Raw genomic sequence first — 15,333 nt, forward strand, 5'->3', positions numbered from 1 at the left:
ACCCATTCTCAGGTCTCCATTTGACTGGGGATTCCCAGGTTAGGATACTCACTCAGGCACCTATTCTCAGGCCCATTCAGCACAGACAACCTGGTTCCAAACATCAACCTTTTATTTGCAAGAGGACAGCTCTCCCAATCAACAACTACAGCTAACATACAAAACAGGAAACAAGAGTTCCAACCAATAGGACCAAACTAAATCACACAGATATCAGGAGGAGCAGACTGCTCCATTACATATATACAATAAATATACCACACTCCAGGGTCTCAGGTTTTTTTAAGGATGGTTTGAGATGGGAGAGGCTTGAAGGCCTATTAGAGATAATGGGAGCCAATAATGCCTATTGACTTGCATGGGCTTCATTGGAATAAATTTGCAGCATAACAAAAGTTGCAAAGAAAATGTGGAATGGATTTTGTATTCCCAGCGTCTATCTGGGCCAAGAGACCTTTCAACAGAGCCCAGAGTAGCTTCCAGCCAGAGGAGAAGCTGACAAAGATAAGCTAGAAAGTTCAGTAGCCCTGCCCTCTGCTCCCTGCACTCAACAGCAGTTCCAGCTTGAGCTCCAAAGAGTGAAGACAGGTAGGGGGAGGGGAGAAGGGGAGCAGGAACAAGAAAGCCATGACTGAATTAAAGCCCTGGGTGGGCTGGTTCTGGGCCGTGGGCTGTAGGTTTGACACCCTTCCCTTAGACTGTTTTCAGACTGCCTTTAGACCAGGCTATGGGACAGAGATTGCATTGGTGATGTTAGTACAATGTAGAATATCCATTTGAATGCAGAAAAAGGCTGTGCCTCTCAGTTGCTTCTATTGGATCTATTAGCAGCCTTTGATTTGGTGAATCATGCCATCTACTGAAGTGCTTGGAAGATGAGGTTAAGATTAAAGGATACATCTTGGCCTGGCTTAAATCTTCCCATACAAGTTGGATTTATAGGGTCACTTGTACAGAGCAACTATCACCAGCCTAGGACTTGTTCTTCTGAATTCCACAAGGTTCAGTCTTGTTATTCATGTTATTCAATCTCAATGTGAATTCCTTTGGAGAAATCATTCACAGTTTTGGAGCAGGCAGTCATGAATATGCTGATGATTCTCAGCTCTGTATCTCTTTATCAAAATCACCTGGTGATTCTATAGATATCTTTAACTAGTGCCTTACTGCTGTGATTAATTAGTTAAGGATGAAAAAATTGAAATTGAATCCTGATAAAAGCAGAGATAATGCTGGTTGGGAAGGCTAAGATCTTGAAGGACATTGTGCTCCCCACTTTCAATGGGGTCCAGATTGCATTCCTTGATTCAGTTAAGAAACTAGGGGTTATACTGGACCCAGCATTACTACAGGAGAAGCAACTCAATGAGCTACTAAAAATGTACTATCAGCTTCACCTGTCCTGGCACTTGGCCTCCTACCTTGACTCAGCTGACATGGCCATGTGGACCCATGCCATAGTTACCTCAAGACCAGACTACTGTAATGTTCTCTACATGGATCTTCCCTTAATTCAGCTCAGAAAGTCCAGTTGATACAGAATGTGGCAAATTAATTACAAGTCAGTGAAAGGCAGAACATACATGTCATACCCACCCTGCAGTTACTCCATTGGCTACTATTCAGTTACGGATCAGTTCAAGGTGCTGGTTATCACCTATAAGGGCATCATAGCCTAAGGCCTACATACCTACAGGACTGCCTCTCCTACTATTTTCTGCCATGGAGACTTCAGATTGAACACAGCCTTCTGAAGCTTAAAGGTAAAGATAAAGATAGTCCCCTGTGCAAGCACCGAGTCATTACCGACCCATGGGGTGATGTCACATCAGGACATTTTCTTCGCAGACTTTTATGAAGTGATTTGCCATTGTCTTCCCCAGTCATGTACACCTTACCCCCAGCAAGCTGGGTACTCATTTTACTGACCTCGGAAGGATGGCAGGCTGAGTCAACCTTGAGCCGGCTACCTGAACCCAGCTTCTGCCAGGATTGAACTCAGGTCATGAGCAGAGTTTGGACTGCAGTATTGCAGCTTGCCACTCTGCACCACGGGGCTCCAAATTGAACACAGCCTTCTAAAGCTTCCTGCCTGTCAATTGATAAGTTTGGCAACTGTCTACTCACAAACATTCTCTGTGGTGGGCAGCTCTCACCTTCTGGGAGCATTTGCCCAAGGAAGTCAGGAAGGTTCCCACAGTACTATCATTCTGCAAAGTCTTCAGAACAGAAACATTCAGGAGGGCATTTATGCAATGGAAATTATCTATAATGGGCACCTTCATATGAGAGTGGATACTGCATTGCCATGTAATCCCACATTTGCATTGCTTACACTATGCTGGCCTGGACAGTTTGATGTTCACATGGTCTTTTAATTTTCTATTCCTAGTCGTAGTGCATTGGTATTAGCATTTAGTTTTGTATTCCTAGTTCTATTGCATTGTTAAATTGCACTGTTTAACTTATATATAAAACTGTTAAATAACTCTGTTTAACATAACTTATACTGTATGTTTTCTTGGAGAGTCAGTTTGGTGTAGTTGTTAAGTGTACGGACTCTTATCTGGGAGAACCGGGTTTGATTCCCCACTCCTCCACTTGCACCTGCTGGAATGGCCTTGGGTCAGCCATAGCTTTGGCAGAGGTTGTCCTTGAAAGGGGAGCTGCTGTGAGAGCCCTCTCCAGCCCCACCCACCTCACAGGGTATATGTTGTGGGGGAGGAAGGTAAAGGAGATTGTGAGCCGCTCTGAGACTCTTCGGAGTGGAGGGTGGAATATAAATCCAATATCTTCTTCTTCTTGCATTGTCATTCATTTTTCCATTGCTAGTCCTATTGCATTGTTCATTCAAAGTTCTATAATGTATAGTGTATGATAACTTTTATTTTCTCTTTCTTTCTCTTTCTTTCTTCAATCTCCCTTGAGTCTCAGTGAGAAAAGTGGGATGTAAACTAGCTAACTAAATAAATAAATGTTTAATGTCATCCATAAGAAGCTGTCTCCCCGTCCCCCCCCCCCCCCCGCCTTCTCTTCCTAAGTGAGTTTTATCCAATGCTTTGGAGAGGGGACAAAGTTTCTGTACCTTGGATTTTTAAAATTGTTAAATAGGGATAGGCACTGCTCAGTAGGGGTGTGCATTCGGTTCAGCTGAACCGAATAAACCTCCAAATCCCCCCTGATTTGGAAGTATACAGTGCCGTATACTTCCAAATCCAATTGGAAGCCATTATATGGGAGCCATATATAGCTCGCCGTATGCTTCCGAATCAATATTCGGAAGTATACAGAAGTCCATTGAAAAGGCAGGAAAGGAGCTTCTGCAGCCTCAGGGGAGCTGCTTGCCTCCTTTTCCACCTTTGGAAGCCTTTTCCTGCCTCTCCCATAGCCTCCCTGGGATCAGGGAGGGAAGGGGAGGGGGAGAGGAGCCCCAGCAGCCAATCCAAAGCATGCATTTGCAAAATGCATTGCAAATGCATGCTTTGTAGGGCTGTTGTGTAGCTGATGGCTGGGCTAATGCCCCAGCCATCAGCAACATTGTTGTTCGTTTGTTTACTTGGGTATCCAAGTAAACAGTGTTCTCTGGCCAATCACAAAGCAGTGATATTTTTTGAAACTGCTCTGTGTAGGGCCAGAGAACCTTTTTAAGGAGTCTGCCTGGCTGGACTCCATTCCATTGCTGCTGTCTTGGTGTTAGTATGAGAGAGTGATTGTGCTACGCTGGCCCTTGGCCTCAGCTGCTGCTGCTCTCTCTCAGCCTTGCCTGACCTGCCTGGAGAAGAGAAGACATCTAAGGTAAGACAGTCTTGGGGTTCTTGTTTTTATTTTAGTTAGTAAAAGAACTTTTTAAGACTCAGAGTCCCTTTACGTATCCAGATTTGCGTGGGTGGGTACTGGGTAGCTTATTTGGGGTTAGGGTTAGGGGGTTCTGCTGGGGGTGGGGGCCTGGGGTGTGGGGTTGCCAATTTGCCTATACCTTACTTTAGTGAGAGGACTTTTAAAAGTGCAGTGTCTTTTTACTTTTCCTGATTTGGGTGGCTTGGATTTCTTGGGGTTAGGGTGAAGGTTTTTTTGGGGGGAGGGGTTGGTAAAGTTCCTGTATTGTTAAAAGTCAACTTTTTTTTACTGTTTTAAAAGGATTCTGTGTTTGATTTGTTGCTGCTGTGTTATGCTGCTGTTGTTCCTTTTCTCTTCTGGTTCTTGGGGGGGGGGGCTGTTTGGCCTAATTTTCATTGTTGAAAAGGTCACTTTTTTAACAGTTGAGTTTGTTGGCCTTTTCTCAGTGATTTGGATCTGTTGTTGTTGGTTTTGCATCCTGTCCTGTTGTCCCTTTTCCTGGTTCTGTTTTTTTTGGGGGGGGGAGGGGTGTTGTTGACTGATTTGGCCTGAAGTTTTTTATTGTTAAAAAGGCCACTTTTTAACAGTTGAATTTCTTGACCTTTTCTCAGTGATTTGTTTGGATCTATTCTGTTGTTGCTGGTTTTGCATCCTGTCCTGTTGTCCCTTTTCCTGGTTCTGGTTTTGCGGAGGGTGGGTTAAAAATTAAGTTTCTTTCTGTCACATTTTGGTTTTTTTAAATTACCTCTGGTTGGTGTGGGGGTTGGTGTGTGGGCTGTGTGGGGTAGGTCACTTTCATGTTTTTATACAGTTATTTTTGGAGTCTGAGGGTGCTTTCGGTTTGGCTAGGGCCACTAAACAGGTTGCCCCACTAATTAAAAGTGTTTTTAGGGACTGTGTTTTTTGAAATTTTTTAAAAAAATTAATCCAGTTTAGGGCTTTATCTTCTTTCAAAATTCAACTAGGCCAGATAGGAGTGATTTAAAAAGATTTTAGGTTTCTCATAAAAGGCAGTGTGACTACTAGGCCACATCAGGCTCCCTTTTAACGAGACTAGGGTTGCAGTGCATCTTGCTTTCAGTCACTGAAAGCTGGTGCATCCTTAGATTTCCATACGGTAAACAACAGCTTCTCTCTAGTTATAGGAGACACCTGATTTCTAGTTTGCAAGGAAATCTGGTTTGTCCCAGGATCTAGTTAGGAGAAGTTTAACTAGGAGGATATAACAAGGATTGCCTTCATCTCAAGGTAGCCTTTTAAAAACTGAAGCCAGGTAGAGGCAGGATCACCTAGTCTCCTAAACTTTACCAGACTACTACTACCCCAACCCAAAGAAGGACAGGTTAGGGAACAAAAAAACAAACAAACAAGTTTTGGTAGGAGGGTTTTTAAAAAGAAGTCAGGGCACCTGTTGGTTCAGGGTACAGTGTAGTGAGTTAGGTTTGTAAAAAAACCCACTCTCAGTTCAGGTTGTGTGAGTCTGGCCAATGATGACATGAGTGACAGGCAGCAGAAGAGGGACCCTGGGAGCAAGGCCAAAGAGAACACTAGAGGGGTGGAGGGGAGGGGGAGGAGCCAGTCCCCCCCCACCTGTGCATAGGGCCACTCCACAGCCACCTTCCAGCACTCCGACCTCTGGCCGAAGTGTGATGAAGAAGTCCTGCCTTGGGCCCTTCATCGAGGCTGCTGCTGGGGCGCCCCCAGCAGAGGTGCCATTAGGTGCTGGCACTCAGCTCGGGCAGTCTCTTCTCCAGCTGATGTCGCTCAGCCTCAGCAGCCAGAGGAGGGGCAGCAAGAGCAGCCCTCCTTGGAGATGAGCTTTGGGGATAGTTTTCTGTCCAAAACGATCACCCCAAGGAGGGTGCAGAGTGTTGTGCAGGAGCTGGAGGAGAAGCTGGTTGAGGAGGACCAGCCCCCTTCTTCGGTTCCTTTGGGCACCAGCAGTCCTTCAGGAGATGGCCAGGAGGGGAGGCCACATGGGGTGGAGGGGGAAGAAATGGAGACACACAAGGTGCCTCCATCTCCGCCCACTTCCCCCCGCGACTAGCCCCTCCTGCCACCCCGAGACATGATGTGTCTGCCCCGAGCACCTCACAGGAGGTGGCTCCAGACACCCAAGCTGCTGGTTAGCTTGGGCATCCATACACCTCTGAAGTCTGGAAGCATTTCCAACTTATGGAGGATCCATGCTATGCGCAGTGCCAGCTGTGCAGGGCCCAGATCAGTCGTGGGTGGGACCCTGCCCACCTGACTCCGGGGGGGGGGGATGCGGAACCACCTTTGGAAGCACCACCAGGCGGTGCTTCTTAAGGGGGAGGCTGGTGCTGGGGTGCCCAAGCGGCCAACACCACCCAGCCAGGAGGTCCGTCCCATCGCGACTACCTCCAGAGCTCTCCAGGAGAGTTCCGTGACAGGGCAGGGACACCAGCCATCTCTGCCTGAGATGTTTGGTGGGGGTGGCACCTGTGTGCCAAGTGGAGGAATCAGGTACAGCAGGAGGGTGATTGCCTGGAACCTTGCCAGCTCGGTTGCCCATGGGCTCCATTTTGTGGTTGAGAATCCTGGGGTGCTAGGGTTGCTTGAGTACTTGGCACCCTGGTACAAAGTTCCTGCTAGAACCATCATTAGCAGGACCATTGCGCTATCTGTTTTCAGGGCGACCAAATCTGTGGTGAAGGAGCATTTGTCCTGTGCTGCTGGGGGGACTGTTCATTTCACCTCAGATATCTGGAGCTCCCAACATGCGTTCGAGGGGTATCTCTCCCTGACTGCGCATTGGTGGCAACCCAGTGAGCTGCAGGGTGGGGGTGGCAGTAGTGGCAGGCAGGGTCAGGGCTGCCAGGCTGGCTATCACTGGGCCTTGCTGCACGCTGAAGCAGTTGACGCGCCACACATGGCAGACACTCTTGGAGCCATCCTCTCATAGCAGTTAAAGGGCTGGGTAGGCAGCAGGGATGTCGCCACGGGCTTCGTGGTGACTGACGGTGGCTCCAACATCAAGGCGGCTGTCCAGCGTCAGGGCCTAAAACACCTTCCTTGCGTAGCCCACCTTCTGCACCTCGTGGTTAAGGATGCATTGGGCCAGACAAAAAGCCAGGATCATCGATATCTAGCCATGACCCATGAGTACCAACTTCTGCTCCAGAAGTGTCAGCACATCACGGGTCACTTCTCACACAGCAATATGACTCGTATCTGCTGCGTGAGAAACAGACACTGACAGGCATGCCAGGGCACCACCTGATCAGTGACGTCAGCACACGCTGGAACTCCACCTGTGCTGTGCTGGAGCGCATGGTGGAGCAGAGAGCAGCCCTGGATGTCTGAGACAAGGGTCTTTCAGGATGAGAACCATCTCACCCAAGAAGATTGGATGGTCATTTCTCAGACTGTGTAGGTTCTTGGGCCCTTCAAGACCCACACAGAAATGCTCTTTTCTGACATGGCAAGCATCGCACTGGTCGTCCCCATAGTCCACATGGCCCATGAGGTCCTGGCCTCGTTTCTAGTGCCAGCTCAAGGCCATGCAGACGTTCTTCCAGTGGTGCGCACCCTGGTTGTTAGGCTGCAGGAAGGGCTTGAGACCTACTTTTAGACTTTCACCCAGGATAAGGTCTATATGATGGCAACCATGTTAGACCCGTGCCTTAAGGGCACGATCGCTGATCGGGCCAATGAGCTTGATCGCTGGTGAGACGAGCTTTCCCAGAAGGTCGAGTGCTGCAGAGTCAAGTCTGGCACAGTGCTGGTAGCTGAGGAGGAGGTGGGGTGGAAGCAGCTCATCTGCCACTTCCACTGCTGTTCATCCCCAACCTCCCCGGCTAGGCAGTATTTCCCACCAGACTCACACCAAGAAGAGTGCTGAGATGACACTCATTGGGCGGCTCATTGGCTTTTCTGGGAGTGGTAGGCCCCTGAGAGCAGAGACAGGTGCTGCGATGGTGAGGGACTATCTTTCGGAGCCCAATGAGTCACAGGAAATGTCTCCTTTGGACTACTGGGTCACGAAGGAGGGGGTCTGGCCCGCCCTCTCCTCCGTGGCCAAGGTGTTCCTCTCATGCCCACTGACGAGCATGCAGAGCAAGCGAATTTTTTCGGATATGGGCGACATTGTCTGCCCACATTACAATTGCCTGCAACCCTGGACAGTTGAGCAGTTGGTCTTCCTGAAGGTCAACTTGCCTCTGTTCAGTTCCCTGAACGTAGACTTTGAGAGTGAATGAAGTGAGTACCTACTTGTGCCTGCATCCTCTCTTGGCCCACGCTTGGAAGGTGGTTCTAAAACGCTCTCCCACTAAACATAGACTAGAGTCCAAAGACAGTCAAAAAACTCACTCACAAATTGATTGGCAGTGCACCCCCCACCCCTCATCCATCCCCAAATCAAAAGTGAATGCTGGTTTAAAATCTGCAAAGCAATCCAAATTTCTCCAGTCCCCATCCACACATGCCTAATAATACTGAAAGGGCCATTGCAGCCCCCAACTGTAACCGACAGCACCCACAGGCCCAGCCAGGATAACCCAGGTTTTTTTTCAGGGGCAGGAGGAAGAAAGAGGGAGGTGCCAGTGATGATGACAGGCAGCCAGCAGCCATACCAATGCTGAGGTCCCTCTAATGGGACAATGATAGCTGGTGTGTTGTTGCTGAGCTGAGAGAGAAGGAATGGTTCCCTTCATCTCACACAATCTGAGGCCCTCCCAGTGATCTTCCTCATTTGGGGTGCAACTCTGGCTTGCCTCCTCGTGGTGCACCCTGGGTAACGCAAAAGAGCCTGGACCAGCCAACCATCCATCACTCAAGGTAAGTCTAAATGCTTCTTGCTTTGTGTCAGATACAGAATGATGTGGAACAAGGTGTGGTCCACCGCTTCTCTTGTTTGAGAGTTGTGTTGTTTGGGGCAGGGCTGGAGAGCTGGGATCTGTAGATTGTGCGTTCCGTGGCAGGGAAGTTGGCATCTGGGTGAGAGACCCAGAACCAGCATGCTTGTAGTGCTTGGCCAGCTCTCCCCACATTGTTTGGGGCAGGGGTGGAAAGCTGACATCTGTAGATTGTGTGTTCTGTGGCAGGGAAGCTGGCATCTGGGTGAGAGACCCAGAACCAGCATGCTTGTTGTGCTTGGCCAGCTCTCCCTGTGTTGTTTGGGGCAGGGCTGGAAAGCTGACATCTGTAGATTGTGTGTTCTGTGGCAGGGAAGCTGGCATCTGGGTGAGAGACCCAGAACCAGCATGCTTGGCCAGCTCTCCCTGTGTTGTTTGGGGCAGGGCTGGAGAGCTGGCATTTGGGTTTGCTGCAGCCAGGTGTGCAGAGCAGACCTTGAGCAGGTTGTGTTTTGTGTGGCAGTGACATTGGCAACTGGGTTTATATTGGTTCCAGGCCAGCAGGGTTCATAGAGTAGATAGATGGATGTAGTGCATTTGGGTGCTATAGAGATTCTCTGGTGTGAAGTTAGGTTTGGCTTTGGGTGCCCCAGGAATTGGATCCCCTGGTCCAATTCTTTTTTTGGCCTTGTGGGTTTTGTGTGGAACAGTGCCCTGAAGCTGCACAGCAGTTTGTGGGGGGGGGGGCTCTCCTCAAAACCCCCTGCTCCCCAGAGCCACTTTTCCCACGACAATTACAGTGGGGGAAATGTCTCTAATTGGTTTTTTCTCACCATTGGGAACAGTGTTCCTTTTGGGGTGCCCACAGATGGGTGCAGTCTTTTTGGGCCAGGGGGGTTGCATGCAGGGGAGTCTCCTGAAGCTGCCCTGCAGTTTTGGGGCCTCTCTCTCAAACCCCCTTCTGGCCAGAGCCACTTTCCCCACAGCAATTATAGTGGGGGAAGTGGCTAATTGGGCTTTCCCCAGCATTGGTGGCAATGGGCCTTTTGGGGAGCCCAAAAACAGGGACCCCCTGGCCCAACCTTTTTGGGACTTGGGAGTTTTGTAGGGGAGAGTCCCCTGTGGGTTCCCTGCAGTTTTGGGGGCTCTCCCTCAACCCCCCTGCCCCCAATAGCCTCTAATTATGCCCTATGTTGCCATTGATTTCAGTGGTCCATAGGGTATAATGGTGGGATAGGGGCACCCTCTTTGGGTGCCCCTGGAATGGGACCCCCTGGCCCAATCTTTTTGGGACATGGGGGGTTTGTAGGGGAGAGTCCCCTGCACCTCCCTTACAAATTTGGGGGCTCTCCCTCAAACCCCCTCCTTTCCAGGTGGCTTCCAATATACCCTATTTTGCCATTGATTTCAATGGCCCATAGGGTATAATTGGGCCGTTTATTCGGAAATAGCCATATATCTCCTGTATATACAGCTATTCCGAGTACCGGTATTCGGAAATATACAGTATTCTGAATATTTTGGCCCCATATATTTCTGAATCCGTTTTTTCCCCAAAAATTTTTTTGCACACCTCTACTGCTCAGTAAAACAGATCCACAAGGAAACCCCCTGCAGTGGGTTTTTTTTAAAATATTTCTTTATTTAGTGAGATTTACACCCTCTGCAGTGTTTTGATAAAGAAGAATGCTTCCAATTGCAGTGAGTGCTGCCTGATCCATATTTTCTTCTGTTTGCTGCTCAGAGTAGGTTATTTTAAAAGAAAGATAGATGACAGATAGATGATAGACAGACAGATGATCGATAGGTATATGATAGACAGACAGAGAGACAGACAAAAAGATAGATGATACACATGTACACATATATACTGTACCAGTCAGTGAGAGATCTATATATTAATCTTGTATCTATGATATACTATATAGTTACCTATCAGATCCCATATTTGTTTAGGTTGTATTATTAAATAAGAAAGGTTTATAAATGTATGTCGATGCAAGTATAAAAAACACTGGAGAAACATTTTGAAATGCAAGAAATGTCAGATATGCAGAGCCTTGAGATTTAAATGAGCTGATGAGGACTGAATAGCCACTTATAATGGAGCTTCAAAATCTGTTCCTTAATGGCATTCTCCCCCCCCCCCTCCACACACACTATTCAATAGACCACCTATTTTTAAAACACCGCAGAAAACTCATTACTGTGGGGAATGCTATCAAGTAGGCTATTATGTTAAATACTTGCTTATCTCCTAAGCTGATTAAAACTTGTTTGATTAATAAATGCTCCCACTTCTGTGCTCATTAGTTCAGTGGAAACAGTTCCAAAGAGTGATCCTTTATTTTGACAATGAATATTTCATTGGTTAATCGTGCACTTTATTACTTCTGTTGTGTAATCAAGAGTTTTCTTTGCTTGAAGTTCCCTGTTGCAGTGTTTGTCTCCCTTATTCATTCGGTTATCTGCTTGGGTCTTATACTTCTTTTCAATTGAAAAGGAGGACATAATTAGACCTCTAATTCCCCTTGCCCCCCGAATGAATAAAGCTTACATGTCTTGCCAGTATTAAAAGAGCTACAAGGAATCAGGGCAAATCTGTTTTCCAAGGGGTGGGGATTTTGTGGGGTTTTTTGTTCTCTCCCTTTTTATCCTGATATTTTATCTCAGATTTATACTGACCTGAACACTCTTTACAGTGGTTAAACAAGATAATCTGATGTACCCTTAATATATATATATATATTCTCCTGCTCCTGTTACTTATTATATGATTATTGTTGTATTTTAACTATGTTAGTGTAGTTTTTTTTTTACATTTGGTGTTTGAAAGAAACCTTCTAAATCCAAAATGTTTTAAATTGTTTTAAAGTGTAAATGTTTTAAATTGTTAGTTAATTAGCTTTTACATTTCTTGTCAATCTCCCCCCCCCCACACACACCTCTCCACCCTCTCCCCCATTGCCTAACATTTTCAACATAGGAATTTGCAAATTTTTTGAGACAGGGACATTATTTTCTTGGTTGTTAGTCTGCAAGGTGTCATAAACAGCATAATAAATTCTAATTCCTGACATAACTTTCTCTAAAACCAAAATCAATATGGTATCCTCATCTATATTTGAACACCTTTCCCTTTTTGACACCCATTTGAAAAGACCAAGTCCGGAAAATTCACTAAGCATTTATGTGCTTAATAGGGTAGCAAGTAGAAAAGCTACCACCGTACACCCAGTGACTTCGAACTTTGAGTGGTGCATATTCTGTGGCTAGCTGCCTCTGCAGTTTTAGCCCACATCATTCCATGTACTTGGTGAGGAAGCAGCAATAATGAACCTTGAGGGACTGGTGGAGTGGCATAATGAAGTCTCTTCATCTTATTTATTTATATTTTATGAGATGAAGAGCTCAGCCAACAGCTGAATTTGCAAATGAAGATTTCCTTCTGCTGTCTTTTAAGTGACATCAAATTTGAGCTGGGGTGATAGTGATCTTCCTCCTTCCTCTCCTGGTGATGCCTAACATTTTACTGTAAAGTTAATGAAGAATCTTCACATGAGGCCATTTATTTGCACGTTAGATGCCAGAGGAAAAGCTCAGCTTGCTCATGGCAACTTTCCTGAAACTGGATGACTGCACATAGAATGTTATTTCTTTTATAAATCTGGAAACTATGATGGAAACTGCTTGTAAAAAATTCTTGACCAGGCAGGAGAAGAAAAGGTGCTAATTGGCCAAATGTTATCAAAGAATTGGTAATGAATAGAACTCAGGGGCTCTTACAGCTTGTTTAATTATTCCCTTATCTCCTTCTCCCAGCATAATGCAGGAACAGTCCTCCTTTCCCCTTCATCATTACACTTTCTCATTGTATTCATGAGCTCATTGTACATGAGTAGCACTTTGGCCCAGGGATGAATGTAAGTGGGCATAGACTGATATGGAGTACTGGGGAGAAAGTGGCAAAAATGGTATTTTCCATCTTCTGCTTCAGTTTCCCCAAGATACAGGTGTGGAATAGAGCCTGCAAGGCTCCTTGAGTGGCCTTGGGCAAGTCATGTTAGTCTTAGCCTCACCTACCTCTCTGGATTTTTGGAAAGCTAAGAGCTGCCCTGAGCTGCTGGAGGAGGACTGAGATACAATTGTAATAAATACAGACTAAAAACATGTCCTCTTTGATTACTAGGTCAGGTCTAGAATTCTGGAATTACAAGTAATCTCTAGACAACATAGATCAGTTCCCTTGGATAAAATAACATAATAATGAAAGCTCATGCCTTGTCACAAATTTTGTTAGTCTTTAAGGTGCTACTGGGCTCTTGCTCTTTTCTGCTGCTACAGACAGACTAACAGGGCTACCTCTATCTCTGTGATGGACTGCAATCTCTTTGGAGAAAATTTCCACTTCAGAGGGTGGATTCTATGGCATCATGACCCTAATATGATTTTTTGCCTCCCTAAACTCCACCCTTCCCAAGCACTGCTTCCAAATTGTCAGGAATTTCCCAAAGTCGAATTGGCAACCTTACTCCTCTGCCATGTTTTGAACAAACAGCTGACATCTTTTAGTTATAGTAGGCAAATTTTAAAGGTGGCTTTAAATATTTAGTAGTCTCCCTGCAAAGGAAATAAGTTCACAAAGGAGGTTACTGATGCCTGGCTTTATGCATTATGAAAATAATCAGGAATATGAGAAACCACACCAGGTTCTTTCCACATCCAGTTTGTTTACTGGTCCTGCAGAAATACATCAGCAAGCCTAACATTTAGTTCTGGTTGTATTTCTTTCTTTACTTGGCAGCTCTGGTGGCAACGGCAGCAGGAAATCCCTCTCTTCCTTCTTCTGTGGAGCCCTGAACACAGCTACAGCAGCAGCTCTGAAATCAAAGAAAATCCCTGAATATATTTTTCCAAGGGTGCCGCATACTTATTGTGGATGTCAAGGGCCCTGGAAGCTGTGTGTCCCTGAGTTTCAGGAAGAAAGGAAAAGAGATCTCCCTGCAGCTGCCAGGCGAATTAATGAGAGAATGGGGTGAATGGGATGGGGAGCTGTTCTTTTTCACCTTCACATACAATCTGCGACTGCAAAGAACTCTCTAGCCATAATGTAGGTATAATATAAGCTGCCCAAATTCATAGTATGAACCTTGAAATTACAAACTTGGCAACCTCAATGGTTTCTAGAGATACTAGTCTTCAGGTGGGATTTGAGTATCCCCTGGAATTACAGCTTATCTCCAGAATACAGAGATGAGTTCCTCTAGAGAAAAAAAAAAGGCTTTGGAGGGTGGACTGTATCGCATTGTGCCCTGCTGAGGTCCCTGTTCTCCCCAGGCTCCATCCCCAAATCTCCAGGAGTTTCCCTACCAAGATCTGGAAAGCCTACCCTCTATCCCTCACTGGTGGCCAGGGGGGACCTGGAAAACCTAGTTGTTTCCTTTGTTAATATACCAGGATAAATATGGGTCACCAAGGCCATATTTTCTAGTGCTGATCATTCTTAATATAAGAAGAGGCATGCTGGATCAGACCAAGAGTCCCTTAGTGCAGTAAACTGTCTCCCATAGTCCTTTGTTGTATGGCTTCAGCATTTGGTGATAGCAGGGGTGGAATTCTAGCAGGAGCTCCTTTGCATATTAGACCACACACCCCTGATGTAGCCAATCCTCCAAGAGCTTACAAAAAAGAGCCTTGTAAGCTCTTGAAGGATTGGCTACATCAGGGGTGTGTGGCCTAATATGCAAAGGAGCTCCTGCTAGAATTCTACCCTGGGTGATAGTATTATGTTCTACCCAGCCTGTCAATTAATAGCATCTTTCTAAGCCCTGCTCTTTTTGCCTCTCACTTCATATAAGGCAGGTGGTGACCAGAGATGAGTCATTACAGTGTTTGCACCTTGCCTTGGTAATGCTGTCCTGCTTAAGACTCACCTACCACCTTCCTTACTATCTTTTGAGTGCGAGACCAAAACATTCCTTTTTACTCAGGCTTTTAGCTGAGGAGGTTCCACACTTTCACATAGTTTTGTAGTTCGCTACTAGCCTGAAGACTGTTTTGTGACTGCTGAATATTGTTAGTGTTATGACTTTGTTTTACGACTAATAACTCTTCTGCTGATGTTTGTATGCTTTATCACAACTGTTTTCCCATGGTAAGCCGCCTCAAGTTTGTCTCTGGAGAGGTGACAGATGCATTTGCTAACTAAATAAATACCATTGTGAAGTCATTCCAGAATGCAATATTTGGTTTAGTAAAACTGGTCTACCTTACAACAGAATTTTACTGCATGTTTCTCCTAGGGCTCAGTTAAAGACGCTCTGTTTAAAATTAGAGGCAGCATGTTCACAGGATGTTTCATACTTAATTATTGGGAGAATATATTCCCAGCTATTTAATTATATTTATCACCAAGGCTATTTTAAATAAAATATAATTATAATGCTGACTTTTTAAAATTAATTACTGCAGGGGCCATCAAATAGCTACCAGCTATTAAAATCAGTCTCTGAATAGTAATTATAATACTCAAGAGGATTCTTGTGCTTTGAGGAAAAAAATACATTGCTCCGAATGTGATTTTTTTGTTCTTAATCCTTGGTGAAGATGAAAGAAACTGATATAAGGAAATGAAGGCTGAAATACAACATGAGATGTTTGTAAAACCGCACTGTTC

At 45.8% G+C, this 15,333-nt stretch overlaps 1 protein-coding gene across 1 annotated transcript in view; it reads right to left on the bottom strand.

The window, feature by feature from the left end:
- TPO (thyroid peroxidase) overlaps positions 1–15,333 on the bottom strand; it is a 100,210-nt gene that overhangs the window by 52,743 nt on the left and 32,134 nt on the right. Inside the window, exon 7 of the mRNA XM_060262326.1 lies at positions 13,433–13,461. Within this exon, the coding sequence (XP_060118309.1) occupies positions 13,433–13,461 (29 nt within the window). The remainder of the gene's footprint in view (positions 1–13,432; positions 13,462–15,333) is intronic.

Source organism: Heteronotia binoei, chromosome 1 (genome assembly GCF_032191835.1).
Source record: "Heteronotia binoei isolate CCM8104 ecotype False Entrance Well chromosome 1, APGP_CSIRO_Hbin_v1, whole genome shotgun sequence".
NCBI classification, from domain to species: Eukaryota; Metazoa; Chordata; class Lepidosauria; order Squamata; family Gekkonidae; genus Heteronotia; species Heteronotia binoei.